Source organism: Tauraco erythrolophus, chromosome 24 (genome assembly GCF_009769465.1).
Source record: "Tauraco erythrolophus isolate bTauEry1 chromosome 24, bTauEry1.pri, whole genome shotgun sequence".
Taxonomy (NCBI): Eukaryota; Metazoa; Chordata; class Aves; order Musophagiformes; family Musophagidae; genus Tauraco; species Tauraco erythrolophus.
In genome coordinates, this window is record NC_141488.1 from 5385227 (window position 1) to 5403563 (window position 18337).

General features: G+C 46.1%; 1 protein-coding gene across 4 annotated transcripts; it reads right to left on the reverse strand.

The window, feature by feature from the left end:
* Positions 1–9: 9 nt before the first annotated feature.
* NIPAL3 (NIPA like domain containing 3) lies at positions 10–12815 on the reverse strand. Of its 4 annotated transcripts, none has more exons than XM_086625987.1 (12): positions 12489–12815; positions 10539–10607; positions 10269–10440; positions 10097–10156; positions 9287–9408; positions 8755–8851; positions 7821–7956; positions 7041–7129; positions 5399–5462; positions 4257–4351; positions 3139–3575; positions 10–844 (listed from the first exon to the last, which is right to left on the reverse strand). In XM_086625987.1, the coding sequence occupies exons 1-11, from the start codon at positions 12585–12587 to the stop codon at positions 3376–3378; spliced, it is 1203 nt and encodes a 400-aa protein (XP_086482113.1). In that variant the 5' UTR covers positions 12588–12815; the 3' UTR covers positions 10–844; positions 3139–3375. The 4 variants fall into 4 exon arrangements, with proteins under 4 accessions (XP_086482113.1, XP_086482112.1, XP_086482114.1 ...); XM_086625986.1 differs by having other exon boundaries at positions 9287–9432; XM_009978961.2 differs by lacking the exon at positions 10–844 and having other exon boundaries at positions 859–3575; positions 9287–9432.
* Positions 12816–18337: the final 5522 nt, after the last annotated feature.

The following is an 18337-nucleotide window of genomic DNA, read 5'->3' on the forward strand; positions in this document are numbered from 1 at the left end:
AGTATAGACTTAAGGGTACAAATAGCTTCCTGCTTTTGGCTTATAAGCTCTGAACTAGAAGGGAGGCAAGGAGTTTATTTCAATCCCGAGCTCTGCCCTCCCACTGTTGGAAAGAGCGCCCAAGTCCTACAGGCAGTTTGAACCGATGTTTAGGGGCCCCTGTTCACGCCTTCTCAGCAAGAGAGACGGCAGCTATAAGACTGTGCTGAAAAGCAGAAAATAAAATCTTTTGGAGGAGAAAGAGCAAGAAAGGGGAAAAGTGCATAAAGTACAAAAAACCCCCCACATTTTAAAATTCAAGTATTGAACACAGGCAGCAAGCAGGAGTGAGGCACAGTCTGGCAGTCCTACTACCGTTCTCACGGTGGCTAGCACAGACTGGCAAACACACAACCCTTACAGCATTGGTGCGGTGAGTTGAGGCCTATGGTGCAAGGAACACCTCGTGGCACAATGGAGTAATCAAAACTATTGTGATTTATGTGCTGTAGAAACAGACATCATCTCCCTTGGAGTCCTTTGCCAGGAAGTTTCTAAAAGCAAGGCTCACTGCAGGTAAAGGGAACGATCATTATTAAGTAGAATTCTTCAAACATACACACAGACTGTGTAAATAAAACATAGTTATATAAAGCTTTGGAGCAAGACTCTTGCCTTCAGAGTCTTTGAAAGAAAAGGGCCAAAATAGCACAATAATGCAAAAGCCTAGGTTACAGCTGGAGGAAATTTCACCCACAGCAGAGGACAGCCACATCCTGACCACCGCAGGTGCTCTGGCAGTGAGGAGGGTCAGCCCAGGAGTCTGTCAGTGCTCAGGCTGCCGGGCTGTGGAGAATCCAGGCAGCTCATTGCAAAAAAAAAAAAAAAATTCACTCAATTGGGCCAGAAAGCAGCCCACAAAGGAGAAGCACAAGCATCAGAGCGGCACTCTCCCCCTGGCAAAGCACTCTGTGTCTCTCTTGATGTCAGGTTCCATCATGAGGGGAAAAACCTAACCAGCCATTCCACTGGCTACAAATTCTGCACACCAGTCAAGTGCAGTTTTTAAATACTACTGAAAAATCTACATTCTGTTACACATAGGGCCATACTAATAACAGAAGTCCACAGCAAAACATGTTGGTGTTTCTGATTAATTATTTTGTACCACAGCAACATCTGTAACAACTAAACACAGAGAATATTGCCACATAGAGAGTTTGTAGCTACGTGTGGTTTAGCACAGCTTGTTTTAAAACAGAACATTTCTGTGGTTTCAGAATTAATAGGTCAAATGAGCTACTGCCTCATTGATTAAAAGGGAAGAGAGAAGAGCCAGCATTCTCGGACCCTTCCCATTCAGCCTCCCCTGTACTGCTTTGTGTTGTGTTATTAACGAACAAAAGCTGCACATAAATTCACAAACGATTGATTACCGAGGATACAAAGGCAAAGGCAGTAAATCAGTGTCACTGCAACTCCAACGAGATTAATGTTCTGGGCAGTATTAGCCCATTAACATCGTTATCTTATTTAAACACAAAAAGTCTTGAGGGAGAACGAAAAAGCTGTTATTTCTTGAGGTTTCATAACTGATGAAACTTCATTTCTTTCCACTGATAAGATCTGAATTGCCAGGTGTGCCAAGCTGGTGAAGAAACTTCACATATAGGTAGAGGTACAATCCCATGGCATCTACTCTTTGCAGGGGGGGGAAGGCTGTAATTTTTCTAAGCTGCACAAGAATGCCAAAGCAATCTCAAGTATTTCCAGATTAAATTAGTATTCAGAGCTGGCAAAGCAAACATATGCAAAAGAACAGTTCTGTTGTAATATACAATAGCCAGAATTTGGAATAACTACATACAAGTCAGTGAAGTTCTTGGGAATTTTTGGTAGTGGGAACAGAAACTGGCCGTGAGTCAACTTAAAAAAATAAATAAATAATGCAGAAAGCCACTGTTGCAAGTCCAAGGTCCTCCTGAACTCCTTGGTATCAAAGTAACCACTTACAAAGGTGCAGAACACAAGCACTGTGCATTTCAAATCAAGTCTAAGGTCATCGAGACACTCCGCTGTGCACACCAAGTAGACTTAAAATTGTGTTTCCCAGCAAAACAATAGCTTTTAGAGAAGATGATATCAAAGTGTAATCTGCATATGCCAGTAAATGTTGTACTTTGTCCTTCTCACTTCAGTTCCCTCCCGCCCTGTGTCTACTCTCCCTTCATCTCAGCTTTAGCCATCTCTCGGAAGCTGGGAAGATAAATATCTTAAGTACACAATGCTCCATTATTTTCACAGTCCTCACTGCGCACTGGACTGTGCCTGCTTCTTTCTTCTTCTTAGGTCATTCACAATATTAGACCAATACCATTTTTTGCTTTTTTAAAAGAAAAAAAAAAGGGAGGGGGAACTGCAGCCTACACCACTTAGACTGAGCTTTTTAACTAAGGAATGTCAACACCTTTAAGCATTTAAGACACTAAACACAGTGGGAAATCCTGCCTCAACCAGAAGGAAAATAAAAGTGAGAAGAGAATTAGGACCTCCTCAAAAACTACAGAAAATTCCCACCAGATACCAGTCACATTACCACTCTCATTTCCTCTTGTTCTTGTACTTTATGTTGTTCCCTCTGCACCATTTAATCCACCTTGAAGCTCCTTATGAAACTGGAAAACTAGCAAAGAATCTTTGTTCTAAGCTGCCCTATAACCCAGTGGTGCTATAAAACAATTCGCATACTCAGTGCAGATGTTCAACATCGGTCAGAGAACAGTTGTGCAGGAAGCACCCAAGATTCACGATTTGAAGGAATAAAGCAGCTTATTCCAACCAAACATGGTGCTCTAAAGACACAGTTTCAGTAGTCATGCTGAAAACAATCAGGTTTTATTGCCATGTGAAGGGAGTTTGGTGGCTAACCGAGAGACAGGAGGATTTACAGCTTTTCTGGAGATCCGTCACAGTCTCTATAGATGAAAGATTAAATCCTGCCCTCCTCTGTCTGTGAGCAATTCCTGAAAACTTCTGATTGGAGATAAACCCACTCCCAGCAGGACTAAAAATTGCACAGTCCCTTCTCCTCCCACAGCTCTCCACTTTCACAGTGTCTGCTCTCTCATCGGTTTCGTGCTGCCGCGATATTGCACTCACCATTCCACGCTTCCAGACAGCTGCCTTCAACGGAGAACTGGGATTTGCTTCTTGCTAAGATGAATGCTTTCAACTTCACAATTAGAGAGTTGTTTATTTTAATAATCAGCCTTGAAAGTCAAGTTTGAGGCGAGCTTTAAACTGTATCAAGGTTGGCTTTCCACTTGCTTATATTTTAATGGGTAAATAAATAAAGGTCATAGTTCCGATGATTCAAATCAGTTCCTTGAAGGTCACTCACTCCTTTTTGCTGTGCTCCAGCACCCGGTAGGGTGGAGCAGAAACTCCTTTGGAACCGTGTTGCTCCTGCACGATCGGCAACGTAGCTGGAGTATAAATTTCCGGCATGTTGTCGTTGTTCTCCAGGGCACCGTAGGAAAAAGAAGCTTTGAGGTCAGGCTGAACTGCAATCCCTTTGTCGTGCATGTTCTGCATGCCTGAAAAGAGCAAAGACAGAGATTAAGTGCTTAGGAACAAAAGTGCATCCTTCCTGCACTCTGTTAAATCAGCAAACTGTATAGTCTCGGAGTTCATGATATGTAGCTCATCAGTTCCTTGGGTGTTAAATGAAAGACACTTTTTCTGCTTAGCACTAAAGCCACCAATGGTGAAATAAGCTTCAAGTGATAAAGAACCAACTACCGCCCCTCATTCAACTGCTGCATGTCTTTTACACAGCTCAGAGAGAGTTTGGCCATACTTCCCAAAATAAACTTCTGCTCCCCCTGGCCTCCACCTCTTGCAGCATACCTCAGTCTTCCCTAATAATCAGTTCTTCCTGCTGGATGAAGACCAAGCCCAATTCAAGCAAATCCTCAAAACTGGTTCATCTTCTCAGACAGTAGCCAACTGGACAAGGCTGATCTGACAAAACTTGACATCCCCTCTGGTGCCAGAGGACGCAGCGTAAGTGACATCCAAGTGGCACATCACCTCCTCTCTGCTCCATGCAAAACAGGCACGTACCTCTCACAAGGCACACACACCAGAAGGAAAAACTCAAAACAAACACGGCCACCTGATATATCTGTATACTTCACAGAGCCTAAGGCTTGAGCTTTCACTGTGAAGCCCAACACTTAAAAAAGTGTGATAAACCACTGTATTTCTACTGTTACCTGGCATAGCATCCATTGATATGTAGGGTTCAAATGGTATCGACTTCTTCCTATTTCTTGTGATCAGGAAGACACCTAGAAATGCTATGAGGCACCTGAGAGAGAAGACAACATCTACTGAGGTAACTGTGAAAAGGGAGAGGAGGTAATGTTGCATGTTGCTTCTTCCAAGTGCCTATCATGTAGTGCCACACAGAATTCAGAACTGGAAGAGGAAGAACTGTGAAGCTGCAATTACACGGAACTGGCTCAGCTGAATAACCCTCTTCAATAGGATTGAAATCTACCCAGCAATCAGAACAATTTCACATTTTCGTTATCAAAACGCAGGGAAAAGTTTTTGTGTTAGTTAATTAATCTTAACTAACTAAAGAGGAAAGGAAGCATATAAAAATTTGGTTTTCTTTGATGAAATTCCAGAATTTAGCAACCTGAGCTTTGAATGGTTTCCCATAGTAAACACACTAACGACTGTCACCCTTGACTTTTACAGTATGTTGACAGAGAAAGGCACAGTTCATAACATTAATCTCCCAATTGTTTTTTCTGTACTAATCTGAAAGACACTTCAGAATGTCCCCTGATTACGGACAGCTGATCACATCGAGACACTGTTCTAGGACTAAATACTCAGTTACACAGCAAACGTCGTTTCACTGATCATATCTGCACTGTACCCGTGCCCATGCCCTGAGCAACAGGCCTCCAGAGGCCCAGTTACAGTTCAGTGAAGGCCTGGTGCAAAACCTGAAATAGATTCCCTAGAGATGGCTTCTTTTGGTTATTCTGCAACTTTTCTAGAATCATGAGCAGGTAGCTTGAAAAACAGCCCATATCCTTCAACATCCAAGCTGGTCTCCAGTACAGTCAGTAAGGGACTTAGTGTTTAATGTTGTACAATTATGCACAATGTAGTGTTACGCAATCCCTGTAGAGCACACCTCATCACTCCGACACGATACTGAGCTCTACGAGCCACTGTATGCTCTAGAAGAAAAACTGCTTTCACTTCGTCCTCCTCTCCAAGACATTAGGTACCTCCACTATACATATTTATGGATAGATAGGTAAGTACTTTTAAAATTTTAGTCATATGAAGAAATACTTTCCAGTTTTCTACCAAGGAAACTTTAAACACTTACCCAAGTGCAAACATACATATATGGAGAACATCTTCGCCGGTGAAGTCCAAGTAAAAAGTTGCTCCTTAAAAAGGAAATAATTAATGACATGTTTCTTCCCAGCTTACACGAGCAATTAGTGCTACGTCTCCAGCACTAGTCCCTCCAGAAACCAAATCATGTAAGATTCCTATTTTTATAGTCAATACCTTTGGTTTTCTTTCTGATCTTAAAATAGAAAAAGGTGGCGTGATTTCCACTTTAACGCAATTTATTGACAAATCTTTTAGAATTTCACTGGTGCAACTAACAGAGATGCAAGTAAATCTGTACAGTGGCACAACAAATAGTACAAATCCTTCCATACTGGGGTAGGGGGCACAGCAAATAGCACATATCTTTCCATACTGGGTAGGGGGTTCTGAAGGAAACATTGCTGGAACTACTGCAGGTCACTGTGCTACTAGAGCCTGAGCCAAGTTCTCACCACACAGCAGCAGTTACCACGTAAACAAGAAAGACCTTATTTCTGAAGTCCAAATGACAAACCACACTGGATCTCTCCAACTGCAAGAGGATACAAACTCTTGACCCCGAACAGATATATACTGCTCAAACCTTTAAGATGACAAGTGTTCTTGGTGTCCTGGATGTCAACAGGACATGCATTCTGACTCCTACTCTTTCCATTTCTAACTGAAGTCCAGTAAATAAGCTGATGAATCTGAGAGCAGCATATGGCTTGGAACAGGAAGGGAAATAAACAGCCAAGGAGCAGGCCGTCCTCTCTCATGACGGTGAAGAGGAGCATTAAAAGGTAACGTGTAATTTCCAGGGGGAGCTATTGCCTTTCTATACCTGGAAGAGCATTACTCTTTACAGATAGCATCCATCACTGCCAAGCAGGTACACTTTCTCCAGCACTGGGGCTGTGTGCCATGTTCCTTTGTTTGGGGTTTTTCCCTCAGTTTTGCTCACGTGTCTAACTGACGAGAACAAAACCGTAAAAAGGCTGCTCGTCAGCTCTGAAGCCTAAGGGGGATTAAAATGCTTATCTTTGTTCATGCAGACAAAGCTTCTCCTGTGTGGGCAAGGGCTGAAATTGGAGTAAAAACTGTTTTCAGAATTTGTTAAATGTTTTAAAAAATGGAGTAAACTGTTTAGAAAGAGAAGTGCCTATAGAGCTGTGAGCAGCTCTGTTCTAGACACAACACAAACAAGACTATCGGGAGAATTTTAACACCTTTGTACAGAGGAAGCAAATACATTGATACACTGTATCACATACATTTTAAGAAAATCTAGATAAAATTACACAAGGAGAAATTTTAGCTGTGTATTCAAGTTGCACATCTAAGAGCATAGATCACGTTCCTCTTCTACACGCTTGCATGATATGAATAATACAGTATCAAGCGTTAAGTTCCCATGCACTTTAAACAAAATGACAGAACCTGACAGAAAATTTTAACACAGTCTAGTGGGATAATTCATATTTTTGGAAAGAAAAGAGAAACAAAGCCAGCTGCAGAAGAAAGATGACAAGAAAGTACAAGTCATCTTGCTGAGTATTCGCCTTCCTCGTCTGTAAGTGAGGATTATTTTTGAAAAAATCCTTTGCCCTTCTTTTAGAAAGGGCCAACAGGCTGTTTTGTGCAGTTACCTGCTGTGATGGCCACCGTTGTGGACAGGATGTAGCCCACGCTGGCAATCTGGGATGAGTCGTACAGCTGTGAGGCTTGGGCTAAAAACCTGCAATACAATGACAGACAACAGAGGCTGATTTGGGAAGGATACTCAAATTGTATAGCAGTTATCACAGACTAGTTAGTAGAAGTCATCTATTTTTGGAAATGCCTTTCAAAGCGATGCATAAATTTAAGAAACTTTATTCTCTTTCTCACTAAACCTGCAGCAGCATTCCTTGGAATTAATGTAAATGACAGAAGAGCAAGCCTAATGGCTGTGCTGACTGAAGACAGTGAAATTCCTGCCACTGACCTTAAGGCCAGAATGTCACTCACATTTGGAATAGCTTTTTTATCCCTGCTGCTACTGGCTTCTTCTATTGTTCCAAGTACAGAGGAAAAAAAATAATAGACACATCATCAACAACACTGATTCTGCACTTTCATTTTAGCCAGTGCACAGATGCTGTAGTCAACTTGCCACCATTTCACTCCTAACGTTGCTTTGTGAATACTTGAATGATGCATAAATTTGGGATTAAAACTACTTGGCAGTGTCACTACATGGGAAAGCAGAGAACACCACTGTCCTAGGCTCCTGTGATGTGGATTTGAGGACAGGTCACAGAAGAGAATGGATAATTCTTCTCCTAAAATTTAAATTAGCATTCTTGGAACGGATAACAAACAGCCCACTAATTACTGATCCCCTGAAACCAGCACGGTTACAGACAAAAAGAGAGGGAATGTCTTACGTTGCTTGAAAGATGGCTGTAGCAATCATGCACACCAACATGATATAAAATATCGGGTAGTCAAGCTGTAAGTTTCCTTGTATCGAGACAACAATCATGCCTGCCACAGCCTTCACCGTCACCACAGTCATGGAACCTGTGAACATTCACCAAGACTCAGCAGAAGCACTGCCACATGCTCACTGAGACAGAAATGCTGCTATTCAGAATTAGGATAGTTGCTTTGTCTATGATTCACGCAGCCTCTGAGACATCAGTTACTGAAATCCAGCCCCAAACAGTTCAAAAAAAAAAAAAAAAAAGAAAAAAGACAAGACACTGCAGTGACTGAAGTTGCATAAAGAGCAAAAATTGAGGACTGCAACATGGATTCAACAGCATGCCAGACTGTGTCACTGCCTTGCTATTACTCACCCTTTTTAAAGTTTAATTGATCACAGTTTCTTAAAAAAAACAAACAGATTAATGTGGAGAAAGGTACAAGTGAAACCCTCGCCTTTCCAAGTCACTGTAGGATCCCACTGCAGCCTACGAGGATACCAACAGCATCGTTTGACCCTGTGCCCACAGGCTCTCTCCATTTAAACAGGGATATACTGGCACGGCACAATATTTATCATTTCTTGGCTGTGTTGCTAAACCTTCCCAGAGCCAAGAAGGTTCTTGCAGGTCAGATCCTCTCTTTCATCCGCTGAATAGAGAAGATATCCTACCATGCTTTGCACGCGGATTAAAATTAAGAACACTAATAAATAACTTGCACTTTCTGGATTTGGCAGGTTATTCATCCTTATGGGAAACAAGTCTTAATTGTTCAAATTAAGGCCATTTGCAAAGATCCTAAGCACCACTGCAAGATATTAGCTTCGTCTCATTTGTAGGAACATTTCTGGAGTAGATTGGTGGAAGATCTTACAAGTCCATATCAACTTACCCAGCAAAGCTACCAGCAGAAGAATAACTGCAATGTAGTTTGCATTTTTCTCCTTGTAAAAATACAGTAGCAGGCAGAATATGATGATCTCCACAAGCTACAAAAGAAAGAAATGAGAATATAAAAAAATGCAGGGTATATGGAGATGGCAGTAAATGGGATTCGAAGCCAAACATTAGAGTTACACAATAGGGCAAATCAAAGGAAAATGAGAATCCCACATAATTATAGATCGAATTTAGCATGATCTTAAGATTCTAATTAGATAAGATATTTGATAGCTTCTTACGGAAGAGGAAACATGGGACACTTTCAACATCATATTCATGGTAAAACAGCCGATCAAATAATCCTGACTAAAAATAACTGACATCAGAGATCTCAGCCTGCTTTCCTGCTGTAATGAGGTTCTTTAGGTGATCCCTGCAGCACACGTCGGTGCTAGTAGCCATAAGGAAAAACAATGCTTGAAATGGAACTCCCAGTCAGGCATACAGCAGAAAACTATCCCACATTTTATGGGCCATCTTACCATATACAACAGAAATGGCCAGCTCACTAAATGCCTAGTGATATTTTCTCCTGTCATCTTCTCATGACTATTAGGTCCAAATGTTATCAGCAGATAAGTTCCAACAATTGCCAAACCACAGCCTACAAAGGACAAAACATAGCGCCCTTCGGCAACCAAAGGACAAAAAGGAAAAAAAACAAGAGAGGACAAAGTTAGTGGGTTAGTGTGGCTGTATAGAATTAATACCCAACATGCACAGTGACCATTGATGACATCATGCACATTCCCCTGCCCTTCATGCCCCACTTTCAAAACGTTAGAACCAAAAAAACCCTAGGCAATATGTGTGCTGTGAGTTGAGGAAAAAAAGCTCACCCCAGGAAGCATCTGCTAAACAAACAGGAGCTACAAGTTCTCTGTCTGGGGCTTATCCCGCCTGGCACTGCCCACAGCCCATTTTCTGGGATACGGAAAAATGAATGCCCCGGTTCTGCAAACCCTTGCACACGTATGAAATTCAGCTGATTCTTTCGTGCCTACACTATTGCAGCTTCAGCCCAGAGAACCATGATTCTCAGATCCTGCAAACACACACCATTTCCATGTATTTCTAAAATCTGTGAGATTCAGATGATTTGGCACAAGTTGGAAAAAACAAAAAAAATCCATTTTTAACAAACAGTGGATGAGATGACACATTCCTTCGAAGAGGTACTATAGCTAACACACATCTTGCCATGCCTCTAATGATGATTCTTGAAAGGCCATGCTACATGTTGAACAGCTTGTAAACAGTGAGGAAAAACGAAAAGGAACTGTGGAACTTACTCAAAAAATCCTTGGGCTTCCATTTTTCTTTAATAAATATAATTCCTATGATTGCACTAGCTATAAAAAAAAAAGGAGAGAGAAGCAATGAGTTATGTATGAGTCCAACGACCACCAACCTCACACTAGAACACACTCAGACTTGTCTGGCTGTTGCCTCTTTCCCCCCTACCTACAACAGACACTGCACTGAGGGGCACAATCAGTGAGAGAGGAGCAAAGGCGTAAGAGGAAAACACTCCCAGTTCTCCCAGCACCAGCAGGAACAGTCCACACCACCACGTCTTGGTTTTGAAGTAGGCTCGGGGGTCTTTGGAACCTGCCAGCCGGATGTGGCTGTATTTCTAGGAAAGAAAATAAAGGCAAAGAAGTTTTGGCATGCTTGCTGCTTTTTAATGCAGGATGCTTGAGGTGGGATCAGTATTTGCTTCACGATACTCACCTGGAGGTTGAGGGCAATACTGATAACGAGATGCCCAAAAATAGCTAGTAATGCACCGATCAAGTTCTCCTGTAACAACAAAGCACACACAGATATCAAATTTAGCCACCGAAGGAACTGGGAGCTTTTTACACAATTGGGAAGAGAGTAGACTTTTAAAACAGCTCCTAGATCACCTGTGAGTAAAACCTCTGTTTATCTTCCTCCCTTTCTACGGGTGCTAGAGAAATTCAGGAAGAAGTTCCTTGTGGCCCTGTTCCAAATCTGAGAAACTCAGGGGAAAGATTAACCCTTCCTTAACAGACACTTTCTCCAAGAGACTTAAATTAGTGTGCGTTTGTTTGCATTCTTTGATAAACACAACAACCCGTTCACTCCTTTTCCCTTTGAAAAACTCTTTCATGAGGATGTTGTCCTGGAATTCAGCAGAGTACAGATCAGGAACCTCTGCATTCTGCAGGTCACATGTTAAGTTTAAGAACGATTCTGCTTTTCTCCACTTACAGCATCTGCTTGTTCAGTAGGTAATTTAGCCAATTTGATGAGGCAGACCGATTATCCCAGGTTTTATGCTGCTTTTTATACAAACCAGTTATTCCAAAGTAATAGGCAACTGGTAGCAACTCCTAGCAAGCTCCCAACCCCTTCCACATTATCGTTCCCAGCTCAGCAGTAATTCTCACGGTCTAAAGACAGAATTTGAAACAAAAAAAAATATGTAAAGCAGGCTGAGTCACAAAGCAATCGTACATTAGAAGTGAACAGAAGAGCCTGAGGCTAAGCCAGGTCATTCAGCGTTTGTGTTCTTCCAACAGCTATCTACATCTCATCAGATGTCATTAGCACTTTTCATTTCAGTGCAGGTCTCCAAGATACAGTGGCATACTTGCTTTGATTGATTTGGGATAACCCAGCTCGCATTCGTATTTCTCCCTTAACAGGAAATACACTATTCTTGATTTTCTCATACATAGTAAGAGAAGGACTCTAAAGTTTCAAGTTCTTATCAGTGGAACAAGCAGCTTTTTATCAGGATGTATGAAAGCAAGATTCACCCAAGCAGCTTCTTTCAAAAACACCCGAGATACCTTCCCACAACAAACAGTAAAGCTGACAGAAAAACATCGCTGTGCAATCACAGACGTAGCCAGAGCAGCTCAGCACAGTTTACTGGTTCAGCAACTGGACTTAGAATCATAGAATCATAGACTGGTTTGGGTTGGAAGGGACCTCAAAGACCATTCAGTTCCAACCCCCCTGCCATGGGCAGGGACACCCTCCACTACACCAGGTTGCCCAAAGTCTCATGCAACCTGGCCTTGAACACTTCCAGGGATGGGGCAGCCACAGCTGCAAGGTAACGTCAGCCTGATCAGCTTTGACAACGCACCTAGGACTGTGTCCTCAGCAAAGTACTTTTCCTAGTGGGGAAAAAAAGGCCTTTCTTGCTGGGATTTTCTGAGCAACTTCAGCATCGGGGATTCAGAGGAAATTGATTTGAGAACAGCTCTGTTCCCAGTTGGACAATAAGGAGGAACTACAGCAACACTTCCTACCCCAGCTGCAGGCTTTCAGCATGACTATGGGCTGACCCGCCTGAAATTCAAGCACTACAGCACACTACAGTAGAGCAGAACATCTGATCTCAGTTACTGGTGTATGGGTTAGCCTGAAAAGGCACCTAGCAGAGCTGAGACACCTTCAGACATCCACGTGATCTTTTAACTGCCAGACATTCTTTCTTCACATTGTCTAGCTCTTTAAGACACAGAATTTCTCCTTCTTCTCTCACTGCTTGTACACATGGCACATAATACACTGGGGCCTCCAGGCATGGCTAAATACAAAGACAGTGCACTTTCTGTAAAAAAATAACCAAAACACAGTGGCATTATGAGCTTACATGAATATCTAGGGCCTTCTAGGGACAGACTGGGGTAAAAATCTGACCTTGTAAGAAAAGGAGTCAGTGTGTGGCTGCACAGAAACCGCTGCTGTGGCCAAAGGGAGCTGCTGGAGTTGCAGATTTGCACCGTTGCCTCCTTCCATTTTGGTTGATTGAAGAGTTTGCTTTTCCGCCTTTTTGATGCTGGAACTTCTCTTTACAAAAGAGACTTGGACCCTGCTGGAACCACCTTATCTGTAAGTTGGTACCACTTCTTCCCATCCATCCTGTTTTGCTTGGACAAGCAACAATTAGCTCAGCAAAGCACAAAAAAATTCTCCGTAGCCTGTCTGCTGCTTTTCTTCCCCCACCAGGCTACAGGGAGATACAGTAGGCACCGTAGGCACAAGTGTAGATATGCCAATATTTCCAGCAAGTCAGTGGGGCAGAGAGGTTATACTTCTCCAAGGTGACTCTAAGCTAAAAAAGAAATTAAAAAAGACAAAATTAGGTCAAATGAACTCAACGGTCCAAAATCTGCAACGAAATCCAGGTAGCCCACAGAAAAGCCCCTGGAATTGAACTAATAGCTGCACACATCAGCAGAGTTTAAACACCTTCTCACAAAGTCCCACACGCAGAACAAGAGCTGGCAAACTAGCTTGGCCTCGAGCGCGACACATTCAGCTGGCATTTAACATCCGGCCTTGCCATTTAGAAAGCTCTTATCAGAAAGCCTCTGAAGTCCTCCAAGCTTTTCATTTCTCTCCCGCCTGCGCGCCTCTGTTGTTTGTCTGGGACGCAGCACTGCGTTAGTCACGCCATTCCCAAGCGCTGGGGATGACAGCGCTGCTCCTCACGGAAACAGAGGTCGTTCCAGTGTAACTGCCGTGAGCAGAGCTTGGAGGCCAAATTCCTTCGAGTCAGACTCATTCCAGGTGTCTGGAAAGCGCTGCGCACAGCAAACCGGCCTGAAGTCCTTCCATGCCGTGATGGCTCCTTTCACCAAAGACCTCAAGGAGCATCCGCAACCCTGAGCGGTGGCTGCTGGTGGAAGAACCCCTTTGTACAGAGGGGAACGCTGGCGTGTGGGCATTGTATGGTGTGACACTTGCAAGTGACGCGTCCCTCTTGCTCCATGAAAAGACCGCCTGAAATGGTGCGGGCTGAGCATGCCTTTGACTCAGACCCTGGACAACTGGCCTGTGGTCACATCCTGAGGCAGCAGGACCCATCCCGTGCTCAGGCCGTGAACTGCCCATCCTTTTGGTCCGCGCTGGCCTCCAAGGGATGGCTTTAACGCAGAGCTGCCCCAGGGCCTCCGGTGCGGGCAGGACAGGCAGCATGCCAGCCCAGCCGGGCGAGGGCAAAAGCGCCCCGTTGTCAGGGGGAGCGAGGGGCAAAGCCGCCCTCACCGTGAGGAAACCCTGCCGGGCAGAGCCTGGCTGAGGACAGCGGTGCCCCCAGGACACCATCCCCGGGTCAGGCCGCCCTGCCCAGCCCAGAGCGCAGCCGGACCTCGGCGGCGGTTTGTTCCCGACCAAAAACCCTTCGGAAAGCCCGCAACGCCGAGGGGAGACAGGCGGCCTCCGCCGGCGGCCCCGGGCACTCACCTGCTCCCTCAGGGAGCGACCTGCGCGCTCTGCCCCCACAGCCCGGGCCTCCGGCCGCCAACTTCGGGCCCCGGCCGAGCCTCGCGTTCGGTTCCAGCTCGGCCGCTCCGATTTGCCGCCAGCCCTGTCAGTCCGGGGCCGGGCCCCGGTTGCCGGCGGGGATTGGCTGCCGGGCGGGGGCTGGGCCCGGCGCAGCCTATGAGCCGCGCCCGTCTGAGGCAGAGGGCTCTGAGGAGGCGGGCGGCCGGAAGAAGCTGGGTTCCGCCGCTCGTTTCGGGCAGAGCGGGGAGGGGCTGTGGCGGCGGCTCCGGGCCTGCAGGCCCCTCTCGGAGCCCCGGCCTGAGGGGAGGCGGGGGCTCTCCCCGGGCCGGGGCTCCAGAGACAACCCGCCCCGGCCGAGTTCGGCCGCCCCCGTGTGCGCGGGTGCTGCGCGTCCCGCAGGCGGCGCCCTGTAGCCGCCACAGTCTTCTTAAGGCGCATGCGCAATGAGGCTCGTCCGTGCCACCCTAACCACCTGCGCATGCCCAACTGCGCGCACGGCGGCTCTGAGAGCTCGCCTGTGATTCGTTGCTTGCTGGAGGGCCCAAAGTAACAGGCGCAATCATTGGAGCAGAGCTGGGTCGGCCTTTGTCCCGACAACCGGGAGTACGCGTTTCCCCGGCCGCCGGTGCGGCGGCGGGCCCGGGTGTTCCGCGGCGCACGGCGGGTCCCGGGCGCGCCCGGCCGCACCGCGCCGCCTCACAGGGTGGGAGCGGGGCGGTGGCGGTGCTCCCTGCAGCTCGACAGAGCGGTTCTCCTCAGGCGGGTGCCCCGAGCCGAGCGGTAACGCGGCGGCAGCGCTTCCCGTCTTCCTTCCCTCCCGTCTTCCCCTCTGCCCCTTCTCGCCCCGAGGGGCCGTTCTGCGCGCAGGCAGCGGGCAGCGGCAGTTCACTGAACGGGAGAAAGACAAAGGTTATGGCTGTTCAGCCTGGAGAAGAGAAGGCTCCAGGGTGATCTTATCGCAGCCTTCCCGTACCTAAAGGGGGCCTACAGGAAAGCTGGAGAGGGGCTTTGGACAAGGGCATGGAGTGACAGGACAAGGGGCAATGGCTTTACACTGAAAGAGGGGAGATTTAATTAGATATAAGAAAGAAATTCTTCCCTCTGAGGGTGGTGAGGCACTGGAACAGGTTGCCCAGAGAAGCTGTGGCTGCCCCATCCCTGGAAGTGTTCCAGGCCAGGCTGGATGAGGCTTTGAGCAACCTGGTGTAGTGGAGGGTGTCCCTGCCCATGGCAGGGGGGTTGGAACTGGATGATCTTTGAGGTCCCTTCCAACCCAAACCATTCCATGATTCTATGATCTGTTACATCTCTGTAGAAAACCAACCCAGTCCTTCCCGCCTCTCCATCTGCTGTGCGTTAATGGTTCTGACTGGTTTGTTTTAGAAGCAAAACGGTGGCGCGACACCGAGCCGTGAGATGCCACATGTGGTAGTGCTGTAGCATGGACACCGGCCTTCCTGCGGCTACTCCTGGGTGTTGTGAAGGAGCACGAGGTACCACAGGTGGACAAGCACTGCTTGGTGTCACAGCTGCAGAAGGAAAACCCCAAGCGTGCGAAGGTTTTTCTTTCAAAGCACAGGAAGGTTCATTAATGAAACCCGTCAATAGGAAGTGGCATCTGGAACAATTTATACCCACAGCCAGTTACAGCTGTTTCAGGTCCAAAATTGCTGTTCCTGGTGACAAACCAGCACAAGGGACTAAGAACCTTTAAACCTTGAAATTACTCCAAATGCAGCGCCCTCATCTGTACCCTCTCCCCATCTCACCCACCCAGCTTTGGCCCTGGTCCCATTTCCAGTCCTGAGCTCCTTAGGACACATGCCAATATATTGCATTTCTTCTGAAAGTCGGGAGCAAATTCAAAGAAATGGGTAGAGTTAATGCTTGTGTAGCAAGATGACCTCTCCCTATCTTTTCCTCGGCTTCACCCTGGTCCTTCCCGGATTTGTAGGAATGACATCGGTACTTCTGTTAGCTGGCCAGCAGAGGGGAGCAGAAAGGTGCTTTAAAACCAGACTGTTTTCCCAGCCTGCAGCCTGCAGGGTTCCTTTTCAAGTCCAGCCAGCGCTCACAGGTGCCAAGGGCCTCCTGGGCTTTCTGCATCCAGCTTTCAAGCTGCTTCCTCTGCTCGTGGAAGGAGGATGCCCGTGGCTCCTGCTGACAGTCTCTCGCTGTCTGGTGACTACGTGGTAACCTCAGAACTCTGAAAATTAAGTATATTAAGAATTTCTGAAACTTTGTGTACCAGGTATGTAAAGTAGGTAAATCAAGGAAGTATTTGGCATCTTCCCTCTTTCTTCTTCTGCCTTTGGCATCTTCTCTTTCTTCTCCTTCCTTTGATCTCTTCCTCCTTGCTTGTCTCTCCCATCTCAGTGATAGCAGGAGTGTATTATCTCAGGATTGAATAACAGCAATCAAGGACGTAAAGGACAAAAGATGAGGGAAAACGATCAAGGTAGAGAAGTTGCTTAAATACCTTCTGTAGGCGCCATCAGTCTGTCTGGTCAGCTTCCAGGAGTTCCAGATGACCTGATGCTAAGTTCTGACTAAAAGAGAAGAGGCAGAGTCTTAAGGTAGCTTCACAAAGCACTCCCTTCTCTTTGAGAATTTCCTGCTTGAAGGGCAGAGCGGGCAGGAAGCCAAACCACAAGCTACACAAGGGCTTGGCTGATTCTTTCTTAAGCTTTATCCCTAGAGAAAAGTTACTGCACCAGGTAGGGGAGGGGAAGCATCAGATCCATTAACACTAGACCATTTGGGGGCTGCTGACTCAGTGTCCTCTATCGAAAGCACTTGACTGTGTCCTCTTCGGCACAAGCCATTTTGGAGCGCGTTCCTTTAGCAGTGTAGTCAGGGATAAATGCCAGTACATGGAGTTTACCCACTTGTAATTTAGGCAATGTAAAGAGCTCATTTGCTTCTTAGTACCTGACCTAGAATACCTAACAGGTGAGTTGACCCACTTTTGTAACTCTGCCAGTTTACCACTGTCTTCATACATCCCTATGGGTAGCAGAACACGGGAGCTTGCAGGGTATTTCTGGTGGGCTCACCTCGCAGCTCAGTGCCCCGTTATATCACCCCCTTATATTACCAGAATAGGATTGAAACCATTCAAAGGGCACAGAGGTGTGCAGTCACTTTAGCAGGAGGTAACTTTCCAAGGGCATGTAGATGCCTAATCTCCAATTACTTTCAACAACACCGAGGTGATGATGGGCACACCAAACCTGGAGCTGGATGCATTGGATGGGTGAAGGGCTCTGTAGCTGTTCCCCTGACACGTGCTACCCTAGAAGGTGCTAATCAAGACCGTGCTGTCAGAGTAGTAACTCCCCTTTCTAGGGCAGGGCTGAGCATGGGACTCCATCCAAGCCTCAGGAGGCTGGTCAGCAGGAGCAGCCAAGCCTGGACAACACCAGGGAATGGAGCTTGCAGTTGCAGTTTTTTATCAGCTGCTTTGGTAACCTGCTGCAATTTTAATAGCCAGTTCTAGCAAATTGAACCAATCTTGCTTTCCTCAGCACAACCCTCTTGTCTGTGGAGCACAGGGTGGAGAACCTCAAGCACGTGGCAGGGCTTCCACATGACAAGGCCACGTGGAGATGCAAGCCGAACACCAGAGCAGCGCAGTGTCTGTTCTGCTTCTAGTTCTGGAGGTTGATAAAGAATAGCTAGCTCAGGATCCCTGCCTGCTCTGTGTGGACAAGCCCTCAGACCACATCTTCAGAAATCTCCTCCTGTAGGTTTGGCATCCCGGGAGTATCACACCGGGGCTGAGCTGGAACACAACATAGATTGGAGCAGCTCTGCTGAAATTCCCAGAGTTGCATCACATACCTCAGCTTTTAGTTTGTCTTGAAGCATTTTCCTACAAAGAAAAATATGTGTAAAAGATTATTTGTGACCATCTGCTTTACAACTCAGGCGTCATTTTTAAGAGGAAGGACGAATCTGCAAGGATTACGTGTGCAAATAACAAGAACGGAAGAGCTGGGATCTGATTCCTTGCAATGCTCTTCCAGTTTTAAGGGAAGTGGCATATATTTGAGTTTTATTATTTTCAGCACTGTAGTAGTACTATTACACTTGTTCATGCATGCAGGAAGAAACAGCTCAGCTGCAGTGGAAAAACAGACCAGTGAAGTGATTTGCCCATGATCTCACCATAAATCAACAGCATCTTCTCCAGTGGACAACACTGCCTGCCCACTCCCATCTATTCTTCCCTTTAGTCCACTCTTTTGCAAGACCAA